General features: G+C 42.0%; 1 protein-coding gene across 1 annotated transcript in view; it reads left to right on the top strand.

Annotated features, from left to right (window-relative positions):
• The window catches only part of cfap57 (cilia and flagella associated protein 57), a 67,603-nt gene that overhangs the window by 14,997 nt on the left and 26,914 nt on the right, over window positions 1-25,692 (top strand). Inside the window, exons 5-18 of the mRNA XM_078219210.1 lie at window positions 1,749-1,901; window positions 2,221-2,360; window positions 3,717-3,882; window positions 5,498-5,611; window positions 6,830-7,042; window positions 8,648-8,821; window positions 9,987-10,148; window positions 12,768-12,923; window positions 13,902-13,995; window positions 15,165-15,355; window positions 15,534-15,707; window positions 16,128-16,286; window positions 17,601-17,744; window positions 20,387-20,503. Of these exons, the coding sequence (XP_078075336.1) occupies window positions 1,749-1,901; window positions 2,221-2,360; window positions 3,717-3,882; window positions 5,498-5,611; window positions 6,830-7,042; window positions 8,648-8,821; window positions 9,987-10,148; window positions 12,768-12,923; window positions 13,902-13,995; window positions 15,165-15,355; window positions 15,534-15,707; window positions 16,128-16,286; window positions 17,601-17,744; window positions 20,387-20,503 (2,157 nt within the window). The remainder of the gene's footprint in view (window positions 1-1,748; window positions 1,902-2,220; window positions 2,361-3,716; window positions 3,883-5,497; window positions 5,612-6,829; window positions 7,043-8,647; window positions 8,822-9,986; window positions 10,149-12,767; window positions 12,924-13,901; window positions 13,996-15,164; window positions 15,356-15,533; window positions 15,708-16,127; window positions 16,287-17,600; window positions 17,745-20,386; window positions 20,504-25,692) is intronic.

Genomic DNA, 25,692 nt, shown 5'->3' with positions numbered 1-25,692 from the left:
ACCTTATCACCTGTTATCAAATGGACTGGCAGAATGGAATCATAGAATCCTACAGTGCAGAAGGAGGCCATTTGGCCCATCGAGTCTGCAATGACCACAATCTCACCCGGGCCCTCTCCCCATAACCCCATGCATTTACCTTAGCTAGTCCCCTGACACTAAGGGGCAATTTAATATGGCCAATCAACCTGACCCGCACATCTTTGGACTGTGGGAGGAAACTGGAGCAGCCGAGGAAACCCATGCAGGCACGGGGAGAATGTGCAAACTCCATGCAGACAGTGACCCAAGCCAGGAATCGACCTGGGTCCCTGGCGCTGTGAGGCAGCAGTGCTAACCACTGTGCCATCATGCCATGGTTCAAACCTGCAAAAATGGTATGAAGAAACTACCAGCGGCATCCATGGACATTAAACTGATGTGATTTTTGTCCAGTTACAGGACAACACTGCACACCACAACAAGTGTTGCTCCACGAGGGGTGTTGTACCCAATTGAGCCTATAATTCCCAAACTTAGTGGTAGAGTCGAGTCCCAACAGGAAAAGCAAAAGAGCAACTTTGATTTTGCAAGGACATAAAGAACTTTTGTAACGGGTGACCTGGTTCATGTCAGGAACTTTAGGGATGGTCCCAGATGAATCCCTGGGATCATTATGGAGAAAGCAGGAACAGTACTTTACAAGGTCAAAGTTCAAGGTAAAACTTAAAGAAGCACTTAGACCACCTCAGCGCCAAGGGGTTCTTGCCCGTGGCGCCCCAGCCACTGGTCTTAGAGTTAGCCACTGCTAGTGCCAGCCCTCAGCTTGAAGCTGACTCTGCGTTAGCCCTTCCGGATAACAAAGGTACGTATTTGGCAATAGAAGCTGAAGAAGTGGACCTCCGAGCTGAAGCAGAATGTGAGGGGGAACCTACTTTGGAAACGCTGTGACGCTCCTTCCAAAAGAGAAGGCCCCTTGTTCGTTTTACATCACCTGACCCATCCCCGCTTTAACGGACCTCTGCCTGAGCACCAAGCGATGGAAAGGATTTGCTTGTCATGGGGGTGTTGGGAGAGACACAGACCTAAGGGGTGGTTTTGGGGAGGGGGGGGGGGGGGGCGGGGGTGGCGGTGGTGGATGTTATGATAACCACAAAGGCCAGGGGGGGATCATAAATAAATCTAGCGTGGACTTCATGAAGTGTGAGCTGCCTTATTGAATGACAGGAGTCTCGCCCAAAGGGAAGCAGCCAGCGAGGGTTTTTAAGCCTGTAACTTTACCTAGACCGGAGTTGTAGATCCTGAGGTGAAGACTACCTGACTGTAAGCCACAGGAATTGCCTTTTCCTTTGGTGCATAATAAAGGGTGTTGGTGTCAGGAAACTGGCATTTGGCTGAATTACTACAGTGGGCATCATTGGAAGGACAGCATTTATTGCCCATCATTAAGTGCCCTTGAGAAGGTGATGTTGAGCCACCTTCTTAAATTTCTGCATTCTGGTGCAGCTACTCCTGCAGCAATGTTAAATTATGAGATTCAGGTTCTTGATTCAGCCTCAATATATTTCCAAGTTAGTATGGTCAGTGTGACTTGGAGGGAACCTTCCAAGTGGTGGGGATCTCCAGGAGATACTAGAGTTAATGTTTTTCTTTACAGTTGATCAATACCATTTTAGGTATTTTTTTGGAGGAAGATTTAATTATGTAAGGTTTACACTCTCTTCAACATCACCTTGTTGACTGAAATCCTATTTTATGTTGCCTTCCAGATTCCACAGGATCCGTTCAGCACAGATCCAACTCAAGCAGAACAGCAAGAGATTTTAACTCTGTGTCTCAGTCCCTCAGAGGAGGCACTAATTGCTAGCACGAATAAGAGCCAATTATATAGTCTCACATTATCTTCTGCTGAAATAAGTAAGGTGAGCACTGATTGAGCAGCTCAAGAATAACTACAAGGTTTGTATGAAATTAAAACTTAACAAATGGAAATCTGCTGCAGAAGGGTAAGACTAAATTTAATGTAAACAATTGCTCAACAGTTGCAAGAGTATAGAACAATATGACAATTTATTATCTTGATAGTTGCAACATAATTCATTCAGTACTGGAATGCATTAACTGAAATTTAAACTCATACCCCAAAATGGTAATTCATATGCAGTGACTGCAGTGACATTTGACTCCGTTTAGTCTTTTGTTTTGGATTTTAAAAAATCTACTTTGTGTCATTTTTAACAGAGTGAACTGGCAAATTTTGAATTCCTCTCTCAATCCTTCCACTCCAATGTAATTACGGGCCTGGATATCTGCATTCGGAAACCCCTCGTTGCCACCAGTTCCGTCGATCGATCTGTACGCTTGTGGAACTATGAGACTAAGTATGGATTGCAGTTATTTAAAAACTGTACAATAAGTAAAAATACTAAATGGCTTGACGTTTTTTTTCCATAATAGAGCGCATGCTGATGTTACATGTGAGGGTGTCCCAACTTGAAATAGTGGTTCACGGTAGTGTATAGTTCTGTTTTTGGAACGGTGTCAGGAGTCGCCTGAAACCCCAGTGAAAATAACAAGTCCAGTCATCATACAACAATTATTAAAGACTATTTAATACGTTTAAGAAAAGACAAACACACACAAACAGGACTACAATACTCTAAGACAATTAAGTATGTGAATCACTAAACACACTTACATATATTATGTAGAAATCACCTCATGTTCCAAAATATACCTACAATCCCTGAACTCCTTACGACTTCCCCCTTCCCAAACAACATCCAAATTAAATAAATCTGTAAATCAAGTCCAGATTGTAGTTACCACACAATACAAGGCTGAGGATCAAATCTGGGAAACATCCTTTCCTAGTGCAGCAAAGATATTTAAATTGCCTTCATGAAGGTTTCTGCACTGCCTTGGAGCTAAAAGATGTGGGCCTAGACTCCTGGCTGTCAGTTGTGGACTGGCATTCTGTGTATTTGCATCTCTCAAATTCCTGGACAAAAGGACTCTAGAAATTAGGATGTGTATGCCACTGATCTCTCAGTTGTCTAAGTAAGTTGTTTTCTACTACGAGGGCAATTTGCACGTTGTTCTGTCTAGATGCCTGCTAATCTCATTACTGGGAGAATCACATCTTTTGGCGACTACTTTCACTCAGCAGATTTCTCTCTGTTGCCGGACAGATTACATCCGATCATGCCTTGTTAAAATCTTGTTACTGCTGTAAATTTTCCACATTTCCACATTCCACATTCCTAGCTCCTGCTTTTCTTGATTATTTACATACCTTGTCCTTTATTGCTTTAATATTTCTGACCATTGCTTATCTGAGATGATGTGCTACATTATTCCCCTATTTTGGACCCAAAACATTAACTCTTTCGCTCTCCACAGATGCTGACACACATGCTGAATTTTTCCTGCACTTTCTGTTTTTATTCCAGATTTCCAGTATCCACAATTTTCTGCTTTTATTTTAATGAAAATCAACCACTTTCCATGATCCTTACCTTCTTGCTCCTCCTAATTCTCACAGAAGTGCAACTTTGCAATTAAATACTTTAATGAAGACAATCTTTGAAAAATGCATTTACTAGGCATACTGTAATTTAGTTAATTAAGCACTTAACTTAAATATTAAAATCCCTTGACTGGAAATTAATTCTACGTAAATTCCTTCACAGTATTTTTAAATGTTATATTTATTGGTGGTTTCTCCATCTTCTTAGTGTTTTGGAGCTTTATAAGGAATTTCAGGAAGAAGCCTACAGCGTTGCAATTCACCCATCTGGGCTATACATTCTTGTTGGATTCTCTGACAAACTGCGGCTTATGAATCTTCTAATTGATGATATTCGAACCTTCAAGGAATTCACTGTTCGAAGTTGTCGGGAGGTGTGTATGTTATGGATGATGTTGCTGGAATAAAGTAAGGTATCACTTAAGGAGAGTTAATGTCTGTTTCCAGATTGTTTGTACTGATTATTCCAACACCACAGGGGTGTCTGAAACGTAGAAAATAGGAGCAGGAGTGGTTCGTTTACCCTTCCAGCCTGCTCTCCCAATCAACATGATCATGACTGATCCTCTATCTCAACGTAAAGGTGGCACGGTGGCACAGTGGTTAGCACTGCTGCCTCACAGCGCCAGGGAGCCGGGTTCGATTCCCAGTTTGGGTCACTGTCTGTGCAGAATTTGAACATTCTCCTCGTGTCTGCATGGTTGTCCTCCAGGTGCTCCAGTTTCGTCCCACAGTTGGAAAGATGTGCTAGTTAGTTGCATTGGCCATGCTAAATTCTCCCTCAGTGTACCCGAACAGGTGCCGGAGTGTGGCGACTCGGGGATTTTCACAGTAACTTTGTTGCAGTGTTAATGTAAGCCTACTTGTGACACTAACAAATAAACTTTGAATGTCATAACCTTTAGCTTTCTCCATACCACTTGACGCATTCAGAGTTCATGGGCGGGATTTTCCGGCTGCACTCGCCCCGAAACCGAAAAATCCCGCCCGAGCTCAACGAACCATTCCATGATCTGCCCCTCACCCGCTACAATTCCCGTGCCAGGCAGAAAGGGAAAATTCCCTATAAGTCTATTTTCTTCTTAAATATATTCAGTGACTTGGCCTCCACAGCCTTCTAATAAGAACGTATGAACTAGGAGCAGGAGTACGCAATTCAGTCCTTCGATCCTGCTCCACCATTCAATACATTCAAGGCTGATCTCATCTTGGCTTCATCTCCACATTCCCACCTGCTCCCCATAACCCTTCATCCTGCTACTAATTTAAAACCTGTCTGTCTCCTCCGTAAACTTGTTTGGAGTTGATCACCATGTTCCAGTGGGTGGGAAGATGGCAAGGGGATAGTAGATATTTACAGTTAGGATCCACTGGCGATCAATGGGCTGGAGGGGTGGGGGGGGAAACAATATCCAGGGGGTTGGGTGGGACATTGGGGGCAGAAATCACAGCTGCTGAGATTTGTTGACCAATCAAAGGTTGCAGTTTTGGATTGCTCAGCAGTGTTCCCTGGGTGGTGGTGGTTGATACTGGTTCTACACCCAGCTGAGCCTACCATTGTCAATGGACCCAGGCATAACTGAGTGATGGTGGATACGGGGGTCGCTGGGTGATGGTCGTGGGGAAGTGGGGTTGACAAATGTTGCAGCTGGTTCTCAGTGGCCCGCCCACCTTCCTGATGGAAGGTCCCTTGATTAGGTACTGATTGCCTGAGACCCCCAAAGCCCGCAAGCAATTCCAAGTGAACATTAATTGCCCATTTAAGGGACTCAATGGCATTAGGTATGGAAGGCCATCCACGGGCATTTCTGCCAGAGACTCAATTGTGGCAGACATGGGAAGGTGGCAGAATCCTCAGCCGCCACTTTCCAGGCTGCTTAAATGCCCCGCCCACCACCAAACTCATCACAGTGGAGGGCATTGAATTCTGCCCAGATTCTCCAACTTCTGTAATTGCATGGCTTTTAACATTATCTTCTCTACTTTCAGTGTTCCTTCAGCAGTGGTGGACACCGATTTGCAGTTGTGAATGGAAACGTCATTCATATTCATTCCACAACCACTTTTGAAAACCTGGTTAATCTTAAGGGTCATAATGGGAAGGTGAGATTCAGGATAATTTATATAGTGCAGAAATGTTGTTCATTACTTTCTGGAGTCTTATCAGTCTGCTGCCATAATGATGTTCACTGATTGAGGCAACATTGGCAATACAATGGACAAAATCTTCCATTTTGTTTACAAAGTGCTGGCTCAAGTGAGAAAGGTGGAGAAAGTGTGCAGCCCACGCACAGAGAGAACCACCTCCCACACGCACATGGCAAACCCACGCCCCTTCCCCACATGTACAGAGAGAACTAGCCCCCACATACACATCGGAAACCCCACCCCCAACGACATGGGGAACCTCCTCCCAAACACATAGGGCACCCCCCACCTCCATGGACCACACCAGCGGAAGCCCCCCCTGGCATTGATGCTACTGATAAGCGTTCTCCAAGGCGGCCTTCACAACACACGACAACGCAGAATTGCTGAGCAGAAACTGATAGCCTAGTTCCGCACATATGAGGATGGCCTCAACCGGGATCTTGGGTTCATGTCATACTATCTGTAACCCCCACGACTTGCCTAGGCTTGCAAAATCTCACTAACTGTCCTGGCTGGAGACACATCTCTTTAACTTGTGCTTGGCCCTCTCTCCATTCACATTGTCTGTACCTTTAAGACTCGATTACCTGTAAGGATCTCGCATTCCAACCATTATCTTGTAAATTGAGTTTGTGTCTATATGTGCCCTGTTTGTGAACACAACTCCCACTCACCTGATGAAGTGGCAGAGCTCCGTAAGCTTGTGCTGCTAAATAAGCCTGTTGGACTTTAATCTGGTGTTGTTAGACTTTTTATTGATGCTACTCCAGGGCAGTGCCTGGGGACCATGCTAGGGCATTGCTGAGGCATTTCCCTCTCCCCCCCCCCCCCCCCACCGCTGTTCATACCTGTGTGCCCTTGGTGGGTTCTCTTCATCTGGTTCACATGGAAAATTGTGAGCTACCCCTACCTGAGCTGACGATTAATTTGTTAACATGCCAAATGACAGCCTCACCATTTGAGGAAGACTCAACACGTCCTGCTTGCCAATTCCATTAAAAAAATTGCAGCATGTCAAAACCATGATGGAGAGCTGTCAGCCCATGAATGAATAAAAAGAAAATGTATGTTATTTGTACAAAAACATGCACTGGAACATTGTGAAATGCGTAATAGAGTGAGCACTTGAAAAATTATACACTGATGTAATTCCATTTCCTCTTCATACAGATTCGTGCCATCATCTGGAATCAGGATGACAGTAAATTGATTTCCTGTGGTATGGATGGTGCAGTGTATGAATGGAATACACTGACTGGAAAGCGAGAATCTGAATGTGTGCTGAAGTCCTGCAGTTATACTGGTCTTTGTATCACACCGGACAGTAAAACCATATTTGCAGTGGGGTCTGATCGAACTTTGAAGGAAATTACTGATTCCCAGGTGTGTAGAATGTAAAGGGAAGGTGCTGTTTACTCCTGAGGTAACATGCACATAACTCAAGGCCCAAGGTTTCGGGGAAAGTACCTCATTGTTCTAAGATTAAATAGATAAAAATCTTATTCATTTGACATTTGTCACAAGATTCTCAATGCACAGTTTTCTCAAAAGAGAGGTGATGAGTAAGTCAATGACTGCCATATATTGTTTTGAACACCATAATATAAATCTGCATAATATTGCCACAACACTGAGTATTAAATTCTAAATACACAGTCAAAACATAGGTTGGATATTTTTGAGAACACTGATTGTTTATCTCAAATCCTGTGGATCAAAGATCAATCAAAGAATGATATGTGTAAAGCTAATTAAAGAACTAAGGTATCATTAAATTTCAGGTTTTTCCATTCAGTTTTTTTTTATTTATCTAAGCACTTTATCAGAGGCCATTACTCTTCCCACTGTTTATTGTCTGTTCTGTTTTTATGATAGCACAAAACCATATTGCATCAGATTTGTAGTGTTCTGGAAATATCATCAAACTAAGGGAGCAAAGAGGTTATGATGTGTGTTTGTGATCATTTGAAATTGTTTAAATGTTTTAATATAAAATATAATTGAGAAAAAAGGAACAAGAAAGATTGTGGGAGATATGGAGGTGAAAAACAGAAGACAAAGTCTGGATTATTGAAAAGCAAAACAGAAAGAAAGGGAAGCAGAAAGATTGAGTAGGAGTCAAGCAAGTGTACAGGAGGAACAGGTTAAAGGGAGACATTTCATTCACTTTTTCCCTCAGGAAAGAGCATGTGGATGAGCAGCTAACATTTATAAAATGGGCTTGTGCGATGTAATGTTCATAATGGTTATCCATTGTATGATACGGACAACTTGCCACATTAACATGTAATATAAAGGAAGGCCTCGCATAATGACAAAGAGTCAACTGGACTATGCATGACGTCTTCAGAATCTTCCTGTCACTTTGCACGTCCAAGCTAGAGCTGATTCTAAATTCTTGATGACATTTTTTCTGTCAGTAGAAATCCTTGAAACTTGCAAGCAAATTATTGGACTGTTAGACAAAGGCAAAACAGTACATGATATTGAACACGTTTGCAAATGTTAAGGAACTGCAGCGCTAACATACATTACTTGAGTGGGAACTGATGAGTGAGCGTATTTTTCTGCTCCATTACTGATGACCCTGTAACCCTGTTCTCAGCAACAAAAATTCAGGAAACAAAGTTAAAATTTCATTCCAAAGAGAAAATGCAATTCATTTTGGTTTTGTTTTCAAACATTAGATTCAAAGAAAGGCAGGCTATTATAACAGCAATGTATTTATTTTATATGGCATAATTTACTCTTCTATGTAAAGTCCTAGTGATTTCCAGGGTGTTTGATTTTAGTGAATTAAGCTCAATAATGCACCTCTCCTTGTGAAATCTACCTTCCGTTTTGACATTATTCTACACTCCACAACTTGGTAACTTTCTAAACTAGGGTTTTGTTTTCAGGTTGAAACCTCATATTTTGCAGATGATGTGCTTCCATGACTGAAACCCCCTGAATGATTTCCTCTGTGTTTTCCTCCTGCCTATTCAGATTATTCGGGAAGTTCCATCGAATGATTTTGCATACACCTGTGTTGTTATGTCACATTCTGGGCGAATGTTGTTCCTAGGCACTGCCAATGGGACAGTACGAAGTATGAAAATCCCACTACCTGTAAAGCCAGAATGGAATGAGTATCAGGCACATGCTGGGCCAATCACTAAGGTAGTATGTCAGAATGTTCTAAATCTGTCTTGACATTCCTTTTGAAATTTAGAAACCTAATGTTGATTGAACTAGAAACAGAGTTGGTGTATTGGTTTGGATTTGACTGCTGCCTGAAAGAACTAATATACTTCATAAGCATTAAAACAACAGCTAATAATTTATAATCCAGCACATGATTAACATAAGAAATAAGAGCAGGTGTATAACATTCGGCCCTTGAGCCTGCTGTACCCTTCAATGTGAACATAGCTGATCTGCCTCAACCTGACTTCCCAGCCTGCTCCCGATAACCCTTTCCACAGAGACCAAAAACCTATCGATCGCAATCTTAAATGTATTCACCAACGGAGCATCCACAAGCATCTGGAGTAAGAAATTCCAGAGATTTGCAGTCCTCTGAGTGAAAAGTTTCTCCTCATCCCAGTCATAAATAATGCATTTAGGCTGTGCCTTCATTTTCAAAAATCCCCAGTTAGGGGAAACAGCTCCTCAATGTTTACCCTGACAAGCTCTTTCAGAATCTTAAATGTTTCAATTTAATCACGTTTCATTGTTCTAAACACTGGAGAATATATCCTCAATTTACTCAGCCCACGGAAATGGCCTAGTGAACCACTCAGTTCAAGAGCAATTTGAGATAGGCAATGTTGGCCTTGCCTGCAATATCCATGTTCCATGAAAGAAGGAAGGAGAAATAATTAAATGGTGGAGCAGACTCAATGGGCCAAATGGCCAACTTCTGCTCCTAGGTCTTATGGTCTTAATATTTTCAGTCGGCTGGGAATTTGCAGCAAACCTTCCAAGATTGGATGTCAAAATGCTTTGTTTTCCCATCTTTGCTGAAATACATCAATTTATTGTGTAATATATTCCTGTATCATATCCTGAATCACAAAATCCACCTGTCGTTCTTTTGTTTGTCTGCTTAATTTTTTCATTCTTTTGAACATTACTAACCTGTGTTGTAATGCATAGTTGAAAGCATATCCCAGGTGATACCAGATCACCAACCACATCTGCTAGAGTGTACAATGGAATTCACAGTACCCTGTTAGCCATTTCTCCTGGCAAGATGTTAGAAAGCGATGAGTGCACACTTTTCAAAATCCTTGCAACGCTGCCTTTACCTCATAATGGACAGCTCTTTTCTTTCTTGGCATAGATGATGGTTACCTTTGATGACCTGTACTTGCTAACGGTTTCAGAGGATGCATGCCTTCTGTTCTGGAAGATAATTGATAAAGAGGGCCGGGTACTGAAACGAGACAAAGAAGTTGGCCACGCTGAAGAAATCCTGATCACAAAATCAGATTTGAAAGAGAAGGTAAAATATATTGATCATAAACATTGAAATGGACTGCGCACGCTAGGAAACAAAGAATTTTTCAAGAGGAATTTAGCTTTTAGATCTTTTTTCCACATCAGCTGAAAATTTCAAGGACCTTTAAACAAGGTTTGCAGTGAAAGGGTACCCCAGTTTTCAGTTAGGAATATATAGCATTATTTGCTAAATTTTATCTTGAGGCAAATTAGTTTTATTCAATATATTTAAAGCAATCTTGAAATGTTTATGCCTTTGCTGTTAAGTTTATTATGTTAAGCACTGTTAGGTTTTATTTGGTTAAAAGTTTGGAGCTAGATTCAAGAACCACATCCAATGTCATTTCAGAATGGTCAGAAGCCATGTAATACTCAGGGGCATTAATTGGCTCATGGCAGGACTTCTGCCCTGAGGGCAAGGAAGACGTTGAGCCTCTGAGTGGCCAGCAGATTTTGACCACTACTGAGACTGCATCCAATTCCCAAAAGTGATCTTCACTGCGGCTGGATGGGGAAGTGGGAAGTGTAGTCTGTTGTGAATTGTGGTGGATCAGGCTAGCAGACTCTAGTGGAGGGAGATGGTGTGCCAAGGTGGACAGGCCTGGATCCTGTCCCACACTAAAGTCCTAATTAGTACACAGAAATAGGATTAGGTCAGAGTGTGCACAAAACTTTTTTTGCCACAAGATTCTTCCAAGGATCCACTGAGGACCTTGGCAGAATCTCATGTTCAGCCATACACCAATGTGTAAGGGAATTGACAGATGTCCTTTACAATAAAGCTCATCATTATATGCAGTCCAAACGGGTGAAGCAAGCCAGATTGCCAAAGCTGTGGATATTCGCATTGATCTCAGGTTTCCCATAAATGCAGGGTGCCATCGACTGCACACATGTGGCCTTGCATGCTGCCATGCAGCAGATTGTTGGATTCATTAACAGAAAATAATTTTACTCTCGCAGCGTGCACATTATTTATGACTGAAAGCAGATCCTTCAAGTATATGCCAGGTGCCAGGGAGTCATCAACAGACCTTAGAGGGGCCTTTACGCTTAAAGATTTGGCTCCTTGGTGAGAAAGAGTACCCCCAAAGGCATGGCTAATGACACCACGGAATGTATTCGAGGAGATGTACAATGCAGCACATTCCCCACAAGGTCTCTGATCAAGCAAACAATTAGCCTCCTGAAGATGTGTTTCTGATGTTTGGACCAGCCAGGTGGAGCTCTCCAATACTCACTACGATGGATCTCCTGCATTATCATTGTTTTCTGCGACCTGTGTAACCTTGTGCTGCAAAGGATGGATGATTTGCATGAGGGAGACATTGACGGGGTAAGACATTGCCTGAGATGAGGAGGATGTGAAAGGAAATGACTGAAGAGGGCAAAGATTCAGATCAGAGGTTGCCATCGCATGGGCATGATGCTGCAGACATGTCAACAGCAACCTCATAGCCACAAGGTTCCAGGAGGAATAAGATCATGATTAGTTTTCACAGTCAAGACTCTTTTCAGCCTTTGACGTAGGGGATGGTACAAAACCATCCTCAGCATGGACATCTCAAGAGAAGTCAGAAATCTCACAAGGATCACAAAAGATGCTTTAGCCACCTTTTGCCCCAACGATAGTCATCCTTGGAATGCATAGTATCCTTGGCGACCTGTGGCTGCTGTGGATTGCAGTTGTATCACTTGAATATCCATTGAATCCATGAGACTTGGAGAAGGAATAAAGCAGAATGAATATATAAAAATTGGAAGTATATACAATGGGTGAACTACTGTGTCACTGTGTGCATTCAATAACTTCTCATTTTTCTAACCCCATCACTATGTCTGGGTGCAGCCTTGACATCTGCAGCAGAGGTGGAGGCAGCCTGCTGACTAAATTGGATGCTGTTTTAATACGGTGCCCAGATGTTGGAACCTGTGGAGTAACAGCAGGGCAAGTCACTTACTGCTAGCCCCCACCATGAGATTCAGTGCTCTCCTCATGGATTCATAATTAATCAACTGAATAGTGCACAGTCTTATGTGTTCAGCTGCCCCACTCTCCACGCGAGGTCAGCCCGACTTTCACTCCCACCACTGGTTTTAGTCTTCAGAACGGAAAATTCTGCCCAAGGAATATATACCTAGTTTGTATAATTCCAGCTCATATTTTAACCCTTGGAATTCAGGTATAATTCTGGTAAACCTATGCAAAACCCCCTTTAAGACCATTATAGTCTTCCTAAAGTTTGATGCCCAGAACTGAACACAGTACTCTTGGCGTGATCTAACTCGGGCATGCCTCTACCCCACCAGCTTTCTTTCATCACCCCACTCCTCACTGACCTACATTGGTTCCACATTCCCCAATACCTCAGATTTAAAATTCTAATCTTCATGTTTAAATCCCTTCATAGTCTCTCCTCACCCTATCCCCCAAATCTCTGAAGAACTTTGAAATTTCCTTCCCTTTTCCTTTTAAAGGTGCAAAATACATTCAAGTGTTGTTGAAAACCCATTTGTAGCACTAATAATTCAGTTTGTATTGCTGATTAAGGTTGTTGCTAATGGTACACTTTGTGATTAAGATTAAATTGATGGCAGAAAATTACTTCCTCTCTCCCAACAGAACCAACTGTCGCTGGAGTTGAAAACCCGAGTCGAAGAACTGAAGATGGAGAATGAATACCAACTCAGACTAAAGGACATGAATTACAGTGACAAAATCAAAGAATTAACTGAGAAATTTATTCAAGAAATGGAATCTCTGAAAACAAAGAACCAGGTAAGTTAAAAAAGCAGACATTAATAATAGTTCCCTGGGCATTTGGACACAGCATAAACATAATGGCCAGAATCTTACCACCGTTCACGCCGGTGGGATTTTCCCATCCTGCCGCAGTGAATGGAGATTTGGAAGGCTGCCTAATTCTCCGACTTCACAGCAGCGGGAGTGTGGCATGAACAGCAAGTAAGAGCACGCCCAAAGTGTTGTTGAAAAATTATCTATAGCACTCATAGTTCAATTTTTCAGTTTATCACTGTTGTACATGTGATGTCTGTCTCTTTAAGAGAGCACAGCAGAAGAGAGCCACCTGACTTGAGAAACCAATGGGGAACCAAGTGTAAGTGATCACACCTCAGTGTGTAGTCCTCTCTCGGGCAGAATCATCTAGCAGCCATGTAGTTAACATCATAAAGACTGGAGCACAACTCCAGAGCAACCTAGAGCTGCAACTCCTATTACTAGTTTCTCTTTTCAATAAACACCTTTTGTTCCTAAGACAGTCTGAAGTCTCTTGATGGTGCCAGAGTATGCCACGACATAACAATTACACATTTGCTTTTTAATTTGTATCTTGTCAAGTTTTGGGGGAATACATGAGACACATTTTGGGATTCATACTAATATAAATATGGAGAAATTGACTCTGCTGGAAAGTAAGTTGAAATGTTATGTACCAAAAGGGTCCATTAGAGAGGACTTAAACATTGATTTTACCTTTACGTGGGAGAGTTGGGATTTATTTTTAAAAAGAGCGCCTGTAACATGAACAAAATTGGAAAAGACTTTTTTAATGAGACAATATTGATCCATTTGGTGAAGGGTCATATCTTTCTAGTTTGTTAGACTATTCCTACACAATAACCCAAAGAATGCAAACCCCCCCCCCCCCCCCCGCCTTGTATTAAGTAAAACCTGAGATGCATTTCTGGTGTTTATCCAACTCTCAAAATAATCAAATATTGTGTTCTGTTGTAGGTTTTGAAGACTGACAAAGACAAGATTGAGATCAAACATAAGGAGGATTCAGTAGTTATCCTGGAGAAACATGCAAAAGACATTGAGGAATTAGGTAAAGAGCTTGCTGCTTGTGGAATCTAAATCAACAGCTGCTTTCACCACCATGGCTGATAAATGCTACAGATGGTTCACTGAGTTGATTGAATTAATTATTTGATCTATTACTTAGAAACTAGTCCCAACTCGAACACAGCAATATAACTTAGTAGCAGTATTCTAATTTCTCCTCTTATTTTTCATGCACAATGTCTATGGTTTTACCTATCACAGTATTTTGCCAGCAGAGGGCAATCACAGGGTTTCATTTCTGCCAGTCCGGCAAGATTTTTTTTGACAGGCATCACTTTACTACCACAGGTCAGCCTGCAAACATCTGCTGGTAGTCAGTACTTTGACTTACACTCATCCATTATGGTTCCTTCTTGTGACCAGAGACTTTTCAGGCCATTGAGAGAATTTTCAGGATGTGGCCACCCTGTGCTGACAGGCAATCATTTGACACTCAGTTGTCAGAATAAGTCTGCTCTTAAATACAAAGAAAATATTTACAAAATATTGAGAATAGGCACAAGACCTTCCAACACCTGTAAAGATAAAGGATAGATTAAAATATTAGTCAGGTCCTTCGTAGAAACACTGGAAGAGAAATATGTCATTTAACCCCTCAAGCCTGTTCAGCCATTCAAAGGGATTGTGAATGACCTGCAACCTAACTACAAATACCAGTCTTTGCTTCACATCACCTAATACCTTTGGATAACAAAAACCTATCAATTTCAGATTTGAAATTTACAACTGATCTAGTATTAGTTGCCATTTACAGGAGAGAATTCCAAACTTTTACCACCCTTCGTCTGCAGAAACATTTCCTAATTTCACTCCTGAAAGTTCTGGCTCTAATACATAGACCATGCTCCCCAGTCCTAGGCATCCCACAGAGTGAGAATAGTTTTTTCTTTATCTACCTTATTTGTTCCTCATAAGACCGTCAGACAGATCATGTATGCATGATGAATACAAAATGCATTCATTCCTGTCTCCTATCAGCTGATGAGCACATAGTGATAATCATCCAACTTTATTTGCACAATCTAGTCTTTGTCCTTAATGGCAATGTGCACAGTAGACTTGTGGTATAGTACTATGAAGGCCGGAATGAACCTTTCATTATTTCCTCCCACATAATATATAAATTTAGTTCGAAATGCACTGTAATTTCAGAAAGCATAAACAACCAGAAACTGATGTTGGAATATGAGAAATATCAGGAGCTGCAACTCAAATCCCAACGAATGCAGGAAGATTATGAGAGACAGTTGAATGAAATGGATGAGAGTAAGAGTCAGGCATTGGAGGAGTTAACTGAGTATTATGAGACCAAACTCCAGGAGAAGGGAATGCTTATTGAACAGGTAAGTCAGAAGAAGCCCATGGATCAGGAATTAACAGGACTCTGAAAACGCTATGTATTCTCTCTGAAAAAAGTGCCTTACTACTAGCAAAAATGACTGTGTTTAATACTGTGTTGTATTGTTGCATTGTTTTATTCAGTTGACTGTTGTATTGATGATTTACCTTTAAATTACCTAGTTGCAGGAAGAGTCCAGACAACAGATTAAAGAATCCGATGAAACAAAGAAACAAATAGAAGAGGATGCTGACCGTGAGATTCAGGACATCAAGATAAAATATGAACGAAATCTGAGAGACGAGAAAGAGGCAAATCTCCGGCTGAAGGGAGAGACAGGAATCATGAGAAAAAAGGTATTAAAACTGCAGAAAAATACTAGAGGATTTCATTTTTAAAAAATATCTTTTTAAATCTTTCAAATTAAATGTCTTTGGAGTCACATCAGGTTCGGGCCAGTAGGTAGAATTCCAACTCTCCCTCATGCGATAAGAGAAAGGAAATACAGGCTGGTGTGTTAGAAGGCCATTTGAATATGGGGATCCCCTAAACCCAATCCTGTTCTCACCTGACATACTGTAAATCTTTTTTTTCCTTATCTGGCACAATGATTGGACTTAGCTGAATAGAGGCAAAACTCCTTTTGAAATGTTAGCTTAATCATTCGTTCTTTCTCACCGCTTCCAATCCATGTTTAACCCCTGACTGTGATGCTGGCATCTAATGATTTTAGAGTCTTTACTTATCTCTGCTTCCCTCATTTCTCTCTTTCTCAGTTTACTAGTTTGCAGAAAGAAATTGAAGACAAGCAGGAAGAGATTGAGAAGCTGAAAAGTGAACACCAGAAGCTGCATGGAGTCATCAGATCACTGGAGAAAGACATCCAAGGACTCAAGAAAGAAATCTTAGAACGTGATGAAACTATCCAGGACAAGGTGAGGAAGCTGGGAGGAAACGAGCAAGACAAAATGAAACTGCATAAGTGGGAGCTAAGGTAGAAGCTGCAATGTGCTTATTACATAAGAGAGATAACACAATAGCAACGAAATGCACAATTGTGCAAAAGATACATGTAGATCTATTGTCTAATATCAATGTAAGAAAAAGCTATTGAAGGAAGTATTAAACTGCTGTGCAATTTTCCAACTTAAAAAACCCCCTTACTTCTTTGAGTTTAAAAAAAATACGATAAAATGAAGTATACAGTTAAAAAGTGTTAACAATCAGAGCAACTGAATAAAAATTCCATGGAAATGTGCACCTCATCATAGAATCTGAGTCTTAAGATAGGATAGGAAATGGAAAGTATCATGAAGAGGTTTGCAATACTCTGTACTAAAAATATAATTCAAACACTGAATAGCTGACCCTCATAATATATTGTACATTAGCTAGTATAAAGCAACTAGTTATTCCATTCCCATTGGTGACAACATCTAAAGACACAGGGACAAGTGTACCATCTCCGAGCCCTACTTCTCCACAATCTATCTCAATTACTCCAATGCTTGTCAGTTTTCCAAACCTGAATGAACCAAGATTTGCTTCAGTTAAACAAAGACTGAAGTCATCACCCTGGCCCAAAACACATACGCTGTAGCTTTGTCATCAATTCCATTTCTCTCCCTTGCTGTTGTCTCAGCTTGAACTGTGCCACAATTTCAGCTTTCTAAAGTTGAGCTTTAGATTTCATATCTTATCTATCTCTGCCCCTGCTTCAATAAGCTGCTGTTGAATCATCCATGCTGTTGTCAACAGTTGTCACTTCCGGACCTATCTCAATGCTTTTCCAGCCTGCCTCCCATCTCCCACCTTCCATAAACCTCAGTTCGTTCAAAATGTATATGCTGGTAAATATTACAGGAATATGACATAGAGAAGAAAATAAACTGGTATATAATGTAGACGTAACAGAATTTGAAGAGCTCCAATTAATCCAGTTTAAGTCCAGCCACTGAATAATGCTATAAACCTTGCTGGATAGTACTGTGGTTGATCTTAGCAAATATCACTACAAACAGTTAAATATGCTACACCAGCATTATCCTAAGTGTAGCGACACATTCAAACAGAAACCCTTTTAAAATATGTCACTGTAAGCCTAATTGCAGTATAGAAAATCAAATAAGAGTGCTGAAGTTATTTGAAAGTTATCAGAAGTTATCCTTCAAATCCTATGTTAGAAGGAAATGGCAACTATAATCAGTGTTACAATCATAAAATGAATCTAACTTTCTGCTCATGTACAGGAAAAGCGCATCTATGACCTCAAGAAGAAGAACCAAGAACTAGAGAAGTTTAAGTTTGTTCTGGATTACAAAATTAAAGAACTGAAAAGACAGATTGAACCACGAGAAAATGATATAAAAGAAATGAAAGAGCAAATACAGCAAGTGAGTCGTCACAGAACAGATGGGAAAATGATTGAAATGACTTGCGTTCATATTATCATTTATCATGCTCTTGGCTCTAAAGCACTTTACAGTCAATTAATTACCACTGAAATGTTGCGTAGGCATGCATAGCAGACAACTTGGATAAATGAAGGTCCCAAAATGACAGGAGATAAGCAATCAGCAAATCTGTTTTTGGTGGTGTTAGAATGCTGATTGAGAGAACTTTCTGGTCTTCTTGTACTGCCATGAGATTTCTCTTTAAACAGTCGCCCGAACCGCAGGCAGTATCGCAATTTACTACCTCCGTTGTAAAAATGCATTCATTTAACAAGTCTGACACTTGCCTATTATTTATTATAGTATCACCTGTACTGTAATTAATGAACATATATTTCCCCTTATCTCTCTCTGGAAGCTAAATTTAGCTGTTCAGTATCCTTTCTTTGGGCATTCATTAGCTTCCTATTCCCTCATTGTGGTGAGCAGGAAGTGTGTGCATATCTCCAGCTGGAATTGTGCTACCCTCCATGTAAGGAAAGGAAATAGAAAGGCACCCTTTACCCACGTCAGATGCCAATGAGATGGGTCCTCTACATATGGAAATAATGGATGAAATGTCTGTTTGAAGCTTCCACTTTAACAGTGATTTTCCCTGAGGGGGCATGTGCCAGTTCCTTGTGCATTTGGGGAGATCAGAATTTTGGGATTGCTTGCTTGATTATGCTTAACAATGTTCCAGGAGATCATAATCACAGAATTGTTGCAGCATAGAAGGAGGCCATTTGGCCCATCATGTCTTCAGTGGCTCTCCAAAAGGGCATCATGACTTAGTGCCTTTCCCCTGCCTTCTCCCTGTACTCCTGCACGTTGTTTGTATTCAAATCATCAACTAATGCCCTCTTGAATGGCTCAATTGAACCTGCCTCCACCACACTTCCAGGCAGTGCATTCCAGACCTGAACCACCTGCAGTATGTAAAAGTTTTTTCTCAAATCACATTTTCTTCTTTTACCTTTAAATCTGTGCCCTCTCTTCTTGATCCTTTCATGAACTGGAACAGTTTCTCCCTATATATTCTAACAGCACCCTCATGATTTAGAACATCTCTATCAAATCTCCTCTCAGCTGCCTTCTCTCCAAGAAGAACAGTCCCCAACCTCTCCAATCTAGCCTCATGACTGAAGTTTCTCATCCCTGGAACCATTCTTGTAAACCTCTTCTGCACTTTCTCCAATGCATTCACATCCTTCCTATCGTGTGTTGCCCAGAACTGTATACAATATTCCAGCTGAGGTCCAGCTAGTGTCTTGTATAAGTTCAACATGACCTACTTGCTTTTATACCTTATGTCCCTATTAATAAAGCCTGGAATACTGTATGCTTTATTAACTGCTCTCTCCACTGTCCTGCCACTTTCAATGATCTATGCACTTATACTGAGGCCCCTCTGTTCCTGCACCCCTTTAACAATTTTACTCCTTATTTTATATTGTCTCTCCATGTTTGCCTCTTCTGCCAAAAAGCATCACCACACACTTCTCATTGAACTCCATCCACCACCTATCTGCCCACTCCACCAACTTGTCTGTGTCCTTTTGAAGTTCTACACTATCCTCTTCACAGTTTGCAATACTTTCAAGTTTTGTGTCATCCACAAACTTTGAAATTATCCCCTGCACACCAAGATCTAAATCATTAATACATTTCAGGAAAAGCAAGGGTCTTAATACTGACCCCTGGGAAACACTATGATAAACCTTCCTCCAGCCCAAAAAATATCTGTCGACCATTTCTCTCTGCTTCCTATTATTCCTATTATAATTATAATGAGGGACGCATTCACCCCAATTCGTCCCCTACTTTTTATAGTTTGTGATGTTGGCCATTTTAGCGCTCTCTACACAAGCAGGCTACTTGTTCCAAAAGTCGACAACTTTGTGATTCCAGGCATCCTGTATTATGGCTGCATTCTCTCCACGGTGAGAAAATAAAATTGAATTGCCTCATTTTGTAAACTTTTGTAAACTCAAGATTCTAAGGCATCCTCAGTGGAAGCATGCCTCAGAGGAAAGTTCTGATTCTCTATACTCAATTGGGATATGTCAGACCTCAGCCTAAGAGTTTAAAAATTCCCAATGCAAGGAACTTAGGAACATCCCCACCTTCCAAAATTGCCCATAGTAGCCCCAGAAATAGGACAAAATGCCATCACATCCTCCTATAATGTGGATTTTTACAGTAATTTCATTGCAGTGTTAATGTAAGCCTACTTGTGACAAATAAATAAGCTTTAACTTTATATTCCATAACCTACTACCACATTCCAAACAACTCCTACATAAATAAAAACTCTCCTTTAGGCAAACTACAATGTGGGACCTAAAACGTTTTAACATTAAAAGATACAAGGTAAATATAAATCACAAAATGGTATCCAGGATTGTTAGAAATGGTATGCTATAATATCCCATATTAGTCACATTTAATAAATAAAGTTAACTACTGAAATATAGTCATATACAGATTGTCTCTTGCAGTTGACAAGTAAAAAGATCTCAGTCTTTGGGAGCAAAGGTAATAAAACCTTTCTTTCGGAAGGTTTAGCTTCTGACCATATTTTTCCATGAATCTCTCTACAGATGGAAACTGAGTTGGAACTGTTTCATAAACATAATACCCAGCTGGAACTTAATATTGGAGAACTCAAACAGAAACTAAAGGCAACAGAAGCAGAGATGCGTAAAGAAATGGAGAAGGTTTGATGTGTTGTGAATGCATTTAACCATATGCATATACATACTGCACACATACAGACACACACACTCTCCTTCCTTCTTGCAAATCAGCTGGGATAAATTCTGTGGTCTTTTATTATGTTACCATTGTATATTTTTGTGTTAAATTTATCAAAATGAATTTTCCACATGCATTAGAATGCATTTTGATATACTGTTTACCAACTGCATCTATGATTTACATAGGCTACTAATTGCATTACCGCAGCTTTAAGTTAGGAACAGTAAGCTGCTGAGTTCCTGATGTTGGTGCTTTTTGCTCTTCCTTCCTTCATTTGTGTTCTGCCTGAAGTCAGGTCCTTGACTCATTGTCTGCTGATGCTTCATACTGAGCCATTTCTCTTGGCAGTTTCCGTCAGTGGTGGTTAGCCATAGCCAGAGAAATTGCTGGGAGGGTAAATTGTGAGGAGGATAGCCTTAGATTGCAGGAGGATATAGAAGGGCTGGTCAGATGGGCTGAGCAGTGGTAAATGGGATTCAACCCAGATAAGTGTGAGGTGATGCATTTGGGCAGGACAAACAAGGCAAGGGAATACATGATAGGCAACAGAAGCAGAGTTAAGTGAGGTGATGAATGAATACTTTACTTCAGTGTTCACCGAGGAGAGGGGCCATGTTTTTGAGGAAGAGAAGGTGTTACAGGCTAATAGGCTGGAGAAAATAGATGTTCGGAGGGAGGATGTACTGGCAGTTTTGAATAAACTGACGGTCGATAAGTCCCCTGGGCCTGATGAAATATATCCTAGGATTCTTTGGGAGGCAAGGGATGAGATTGCAGAGCCTTTGGCTTTGATCTTTGGGTCCTCACTATCCACGGGGATGGTGCCAGAGGACTGGAGAGTGGCGAATGTTGTTCCTCTGTTTAAGAAAGGGAACAGAAATGACCCTGGTAATTATAGACCGGTTAGTCTTACTTCGGTGGTTGGTAAATTGATGGAAAAGGTCCTTAGGGATGGGATTTACGACCATTTAGAAAGATGCGGATTAATCCAGGATAGTCAGCACGGATTCGTGAAGGGCAAGTCGTGCCTCACAAATTTGATTGAATTTTTTGAGGTGGTAACGAAGTGTGTTGATGAAGGTAGGGCAGTTGATGTCATATACATGGATTTTAGTAAGGCGTTTGATAAGGTCCCCCATGGTCGGCTTATGGTGAAAGTAAGGAGGTGTGGGATAGAGGGAAAGTTGGCCGATTGGATAGGTAACTGGCTATCTGATCGAAGACAGAGGGTCGTGGTGGATGGAAAGTTTTCAGACTGGAGGCAGGTTGCTAGCGGAGTGCCACAGGGATCAGTGCTTGGTCCTCTGCTGTTTGTGATTTTTATTAATGACTTAGAGAAGGGGGCTGAAGGGTGGATCAGTAAATTTGCTGATGACACCAAGATTGGTGAAGTAGTGGATGAGGTGGAGGGCTGTTGTAGGCTGCAAAGAGACATAGATAGGATGCAAAGCTGGGCTGAAAAATGGCAAATGGAGTTTAACCCTGATAAATGTGAGGTGATTCATTTTGGTAGGACTAATTTAAATGTGGTTTACAGGGTCAAAGGTAGGGTTCTGAAGACTGTGGAGGAACAGAGAGATCTTGGGGTCCATATCCACAGATCTCTAAAGGTTGCCACTCAAGTGGATAGAGCTGTGAAGAAGGCCTATTTTTTTTTTTTACTTTTCCAATTCAATCAAATCAAATCCAATTCAAAGTCTCAACAAGTTGAGACATTCCGGATCCAAGCTGACAAGACAGAGTCTGCATCCCCTGTGGCCATACCAGGTTCTGCAGCCTCCGTCTCAGGCTTGATCTACATGAGACAAGCTGATTGGAGCAGGCGCAAGCCCACCTCCTCCAAGGCTGATCTCATTTGCATCTCAGCCAAAAAAGGCCGAGATGCCCGTTTTTAAAAATTGCTTCATTTTTAAATGAAGCTTATAATACAACCTAATGACCCCAACCAAGCACAGCATGGACGGGCAATCCATACCGTCCATACTACACTTGATCTTAGCCAAAAGGGAAGAAGGCCTATAGTGTATTAGCTTTTATTAACAGGGGGTTGGAGTTTAAGAGCAGTGGGGTTATGCTGCAACTGTACAGGACCTTGGTGAGACCACATTTGGAATATTGTGTGCAGTTCTGGTCACCTCACTATAAGAAGGATGTGGAAGTGCTGGAAAGAGTGCAGAGGAGATTTACCAGGATGCTGCCTGGTTTGGAGGGTAGGTCTTATGAGGAAAGGTTGAGGGAGCTAGGGCTGTTCTCTCTGGAGTGGAGGAGGCTGAGGGGAGACTTAATAGAGGTTTATAAAATGATGAAGGGGATAGATAGATTGAACGTTCAAAGACTATTTCCTCGGGTGGATGGAGCTATTACAAGGGGGCATAACTATAGGGCTCATGGTGGGAGATATAGGAAGGATATCAGAGGTAGGTTCTTTACGCAGAGAGTGGTTGGGGTGTGGAATGGACTGCCTGCAGTGACAGTGGAGTCAGACACTTTAGGAACATTTAAGCGGTTATTGGATAGGCACATGGAGCACACCAGGATGATAGGGAGTGGGATAGCTTGATCTTGGTTTCAGATAAAGCTAGGCACAACATCGTGGGCCGAAGGGCCTGTTCTGTGCTGTACTGTTCTATGATGAATGGCAAGACCTTTGGAAGCACCGAGGATCAAAGGGACCTTGGTGTAAGGTAGCAGGACTGATGGATAATGTGGTTGAGAAGGTATACTTGTCTTTATTAGCCGAGGCATAGAGTTTAAGAGTAGGGAGGTTACACTGGAACTATATATAATGTTGGTTAGGTCACAGCTAGAGTATTGTGGCAGTTCTGGAATCCACATTAGAGGAGGCATGTGATAGCACTGGAAAGGGTGCAGAGGAGATTTACTAGGATAATGCCTGGGCTGGAGAGTTTTAGTTATGAAGAGAAATTGGATAGATAGGGGTTATTTTCCTTGGAGCACAGAAGACTGAGGAGGGACATAATTGAGATATATACAGTGAGGGGCATAGATAGAGTAGACAGGAAGAAATGTTTCCACTTGGTGGAGGGATCAATGACCAGGGGGCATAGATTTAAGGTAAAGGGCAGGAGGTTTAGAGTGGATGCGAGGAAAAACTTGTTCACCCAAAGGGTGGTGGGAATCTGAAACTTACTGCCTGAAAGAGTGGTGGAGGCAGAGATCCTCATAACATTTAAGAAGTACTTAGATGTGCACTTGCGACGCCAAGGCATACAGGCTATGGACCAAGTGCCAGAAAATGAGATTAGAATAGTGAGGTGTTTTGTCTTTGACTGGCTCAGAAGTGATGGGCTGAAGGGCCTTTTTTTTGTGCTGTATACCTCTATGACTTTATGACTCTTTGGGGCAGGGCAAGGAGTGATAGAAGTCTACAAGATTATGAGGGGCATGGACAGAGTGGATAGTCAGAAGCTTTTTCCCTGGGTGGAAGAGTCAATTACTAGGGAGCATAGGTTTAAGGTGCAAGGTTTAAAGGAGATGTACGAGGCAAGTTTTTTACACAGAGAGTGATGCGTGCCTGGAACTCGCTGCCGGGGGAGGTAGTGGAAGTAGATACGATTGTGACGTTTAAGGGGTGTCTTGACAAATACATGAATAGGATGGGAATGGAGGTAAATGGTCCCCGGAAGGGGAGAGGGTTTTAATTCAGTTGGGCAGCATAATCGGTGCAGGCTTGGAGGGCCGATGGGCCTGTTCCTGTGCAGTAATTTTATTTGTTCTTTGTTGAGGCAGGCCCCAAGTCTATCTCAGCTGGAACGGGTATGAACTCATGCTGTTGATGTTAATCTGAGCCACATACTAGCCATCTAGCCAACCGACCTAACCGGCACCACTTTTTTACTTGATAGAATATCAACTGAAAGGGGGGTTTAGCAACATGAAGCATTATATGTTTGTTCCAGCTATCTTAGTTGAGACTCAAGCTGAGGGAAATATTTAATGGAGTCAGCAGGGGTCTCTTTTAGGGAAGACCCACCAAGTTGTGTTATTCAGGCATTTAACTAGACAGTGATGGGTGCCAGGATGGAGGACCTTCAGAGCAAAAATCCTCTCTGAGAACTGCCAGCCAATCATACACCCGAGAACTAGTATTTCGATGGATCCTAGGCCATTGGTGAGTGGTGGCAGGATGGGGGGGCGGGGGTGTGGGGCGGGGGTGTGGGGCGGGGGGGGGGGGGGTGTCCTTCAGTCAGGCACTAAGTTCTCCTGAACAAAGAAGCGCCCTTAATTCACATGACAGTTGACATTCATTTGGTGAAACGAGAAGCCTGAGGTCACCAACCACCAACACCAACCTGGTGTTGTGAGACTTCTTACTGTGCTTACCCCAGTCCAACGCCGGCATCTCCACATCATGGTCACCAACAGGTACAGGCATGTCATTGCAGCAATCTCTCATAGTGACTGCTGCCATTGTCGGTGCTCAAGTTAAACAAAAACTTTCCAGTGCCTCCAGCCTCATTCTCCTTTCCATCAGTCTCCTTAGCTGCATTCCCACTTCAGCCACAGCGAAAGCTGCCGAGTGCACTCGCATCTCAGTGCCTGATTACAACCCACACCTCCTGCACTTGGCTTCCAGCCCTAATTGGACAGCTTCTGGAAGATTTCACCAGTGGCTGCACTGCTGACACCCAGAAATGATCTGAAAATTTGTAACTTGCAGATCATAGCCTGTCAATACAGGAAATACATATGCAAGTATAGATACATAGAAAATAGGGACTGGCACCACAATCAAATATTGCAATCATTCCAAAAAAAATAAAATGTTCGAAATAAGTTTAATCAGCATTTTGGGGGCAATTCAGCATAGTGGGCCGGGAAACATAAATGGAGGCCATTTAGCGGGCTCCCTGCTGGATGCCATGGCCTCTGCGCATCTCCGGCCGCCGGATTTCAAGCGGAAATCGGCACAAAGCTGATTTGAATATTATAATCCTCACTTAAATCCTATTAGCGGGCCCAGGACTGAAGTCTCTGGGCCCGCTAGCCTCTCCCCCCCCCCCCCCACCCCCAGCCCCAGCCAGGAGTGGTTCGCTCCAGCGGGGTTTGCATTAGTGGGGAACTGGCGGCCCGACATTGCTGCAGTGAAGAGGGGCCTTGGAGGCCCCCCAGGAGATCAGGGGTATGG

The sequence above is a fragment of the Mustelus asterias genome, chromosome 8 (assembly GCF_964213995.1).
Source record: "Mustelus asterias chromosome 8, sMusAst1.hap1.1, whole genome shotgun sequence".
Classification (NCBI taxonomy): Eukaryota; Metazoa; Chordata; class Chondrichthyes; order Carcharhiniformes; family Triakidae; genus Mustelus; species Mustelus asterias.
Note: the sequence above shows the minus strand (reverse complement) of the source record. Positions and strands in the feature narration are given on the sequence as shown.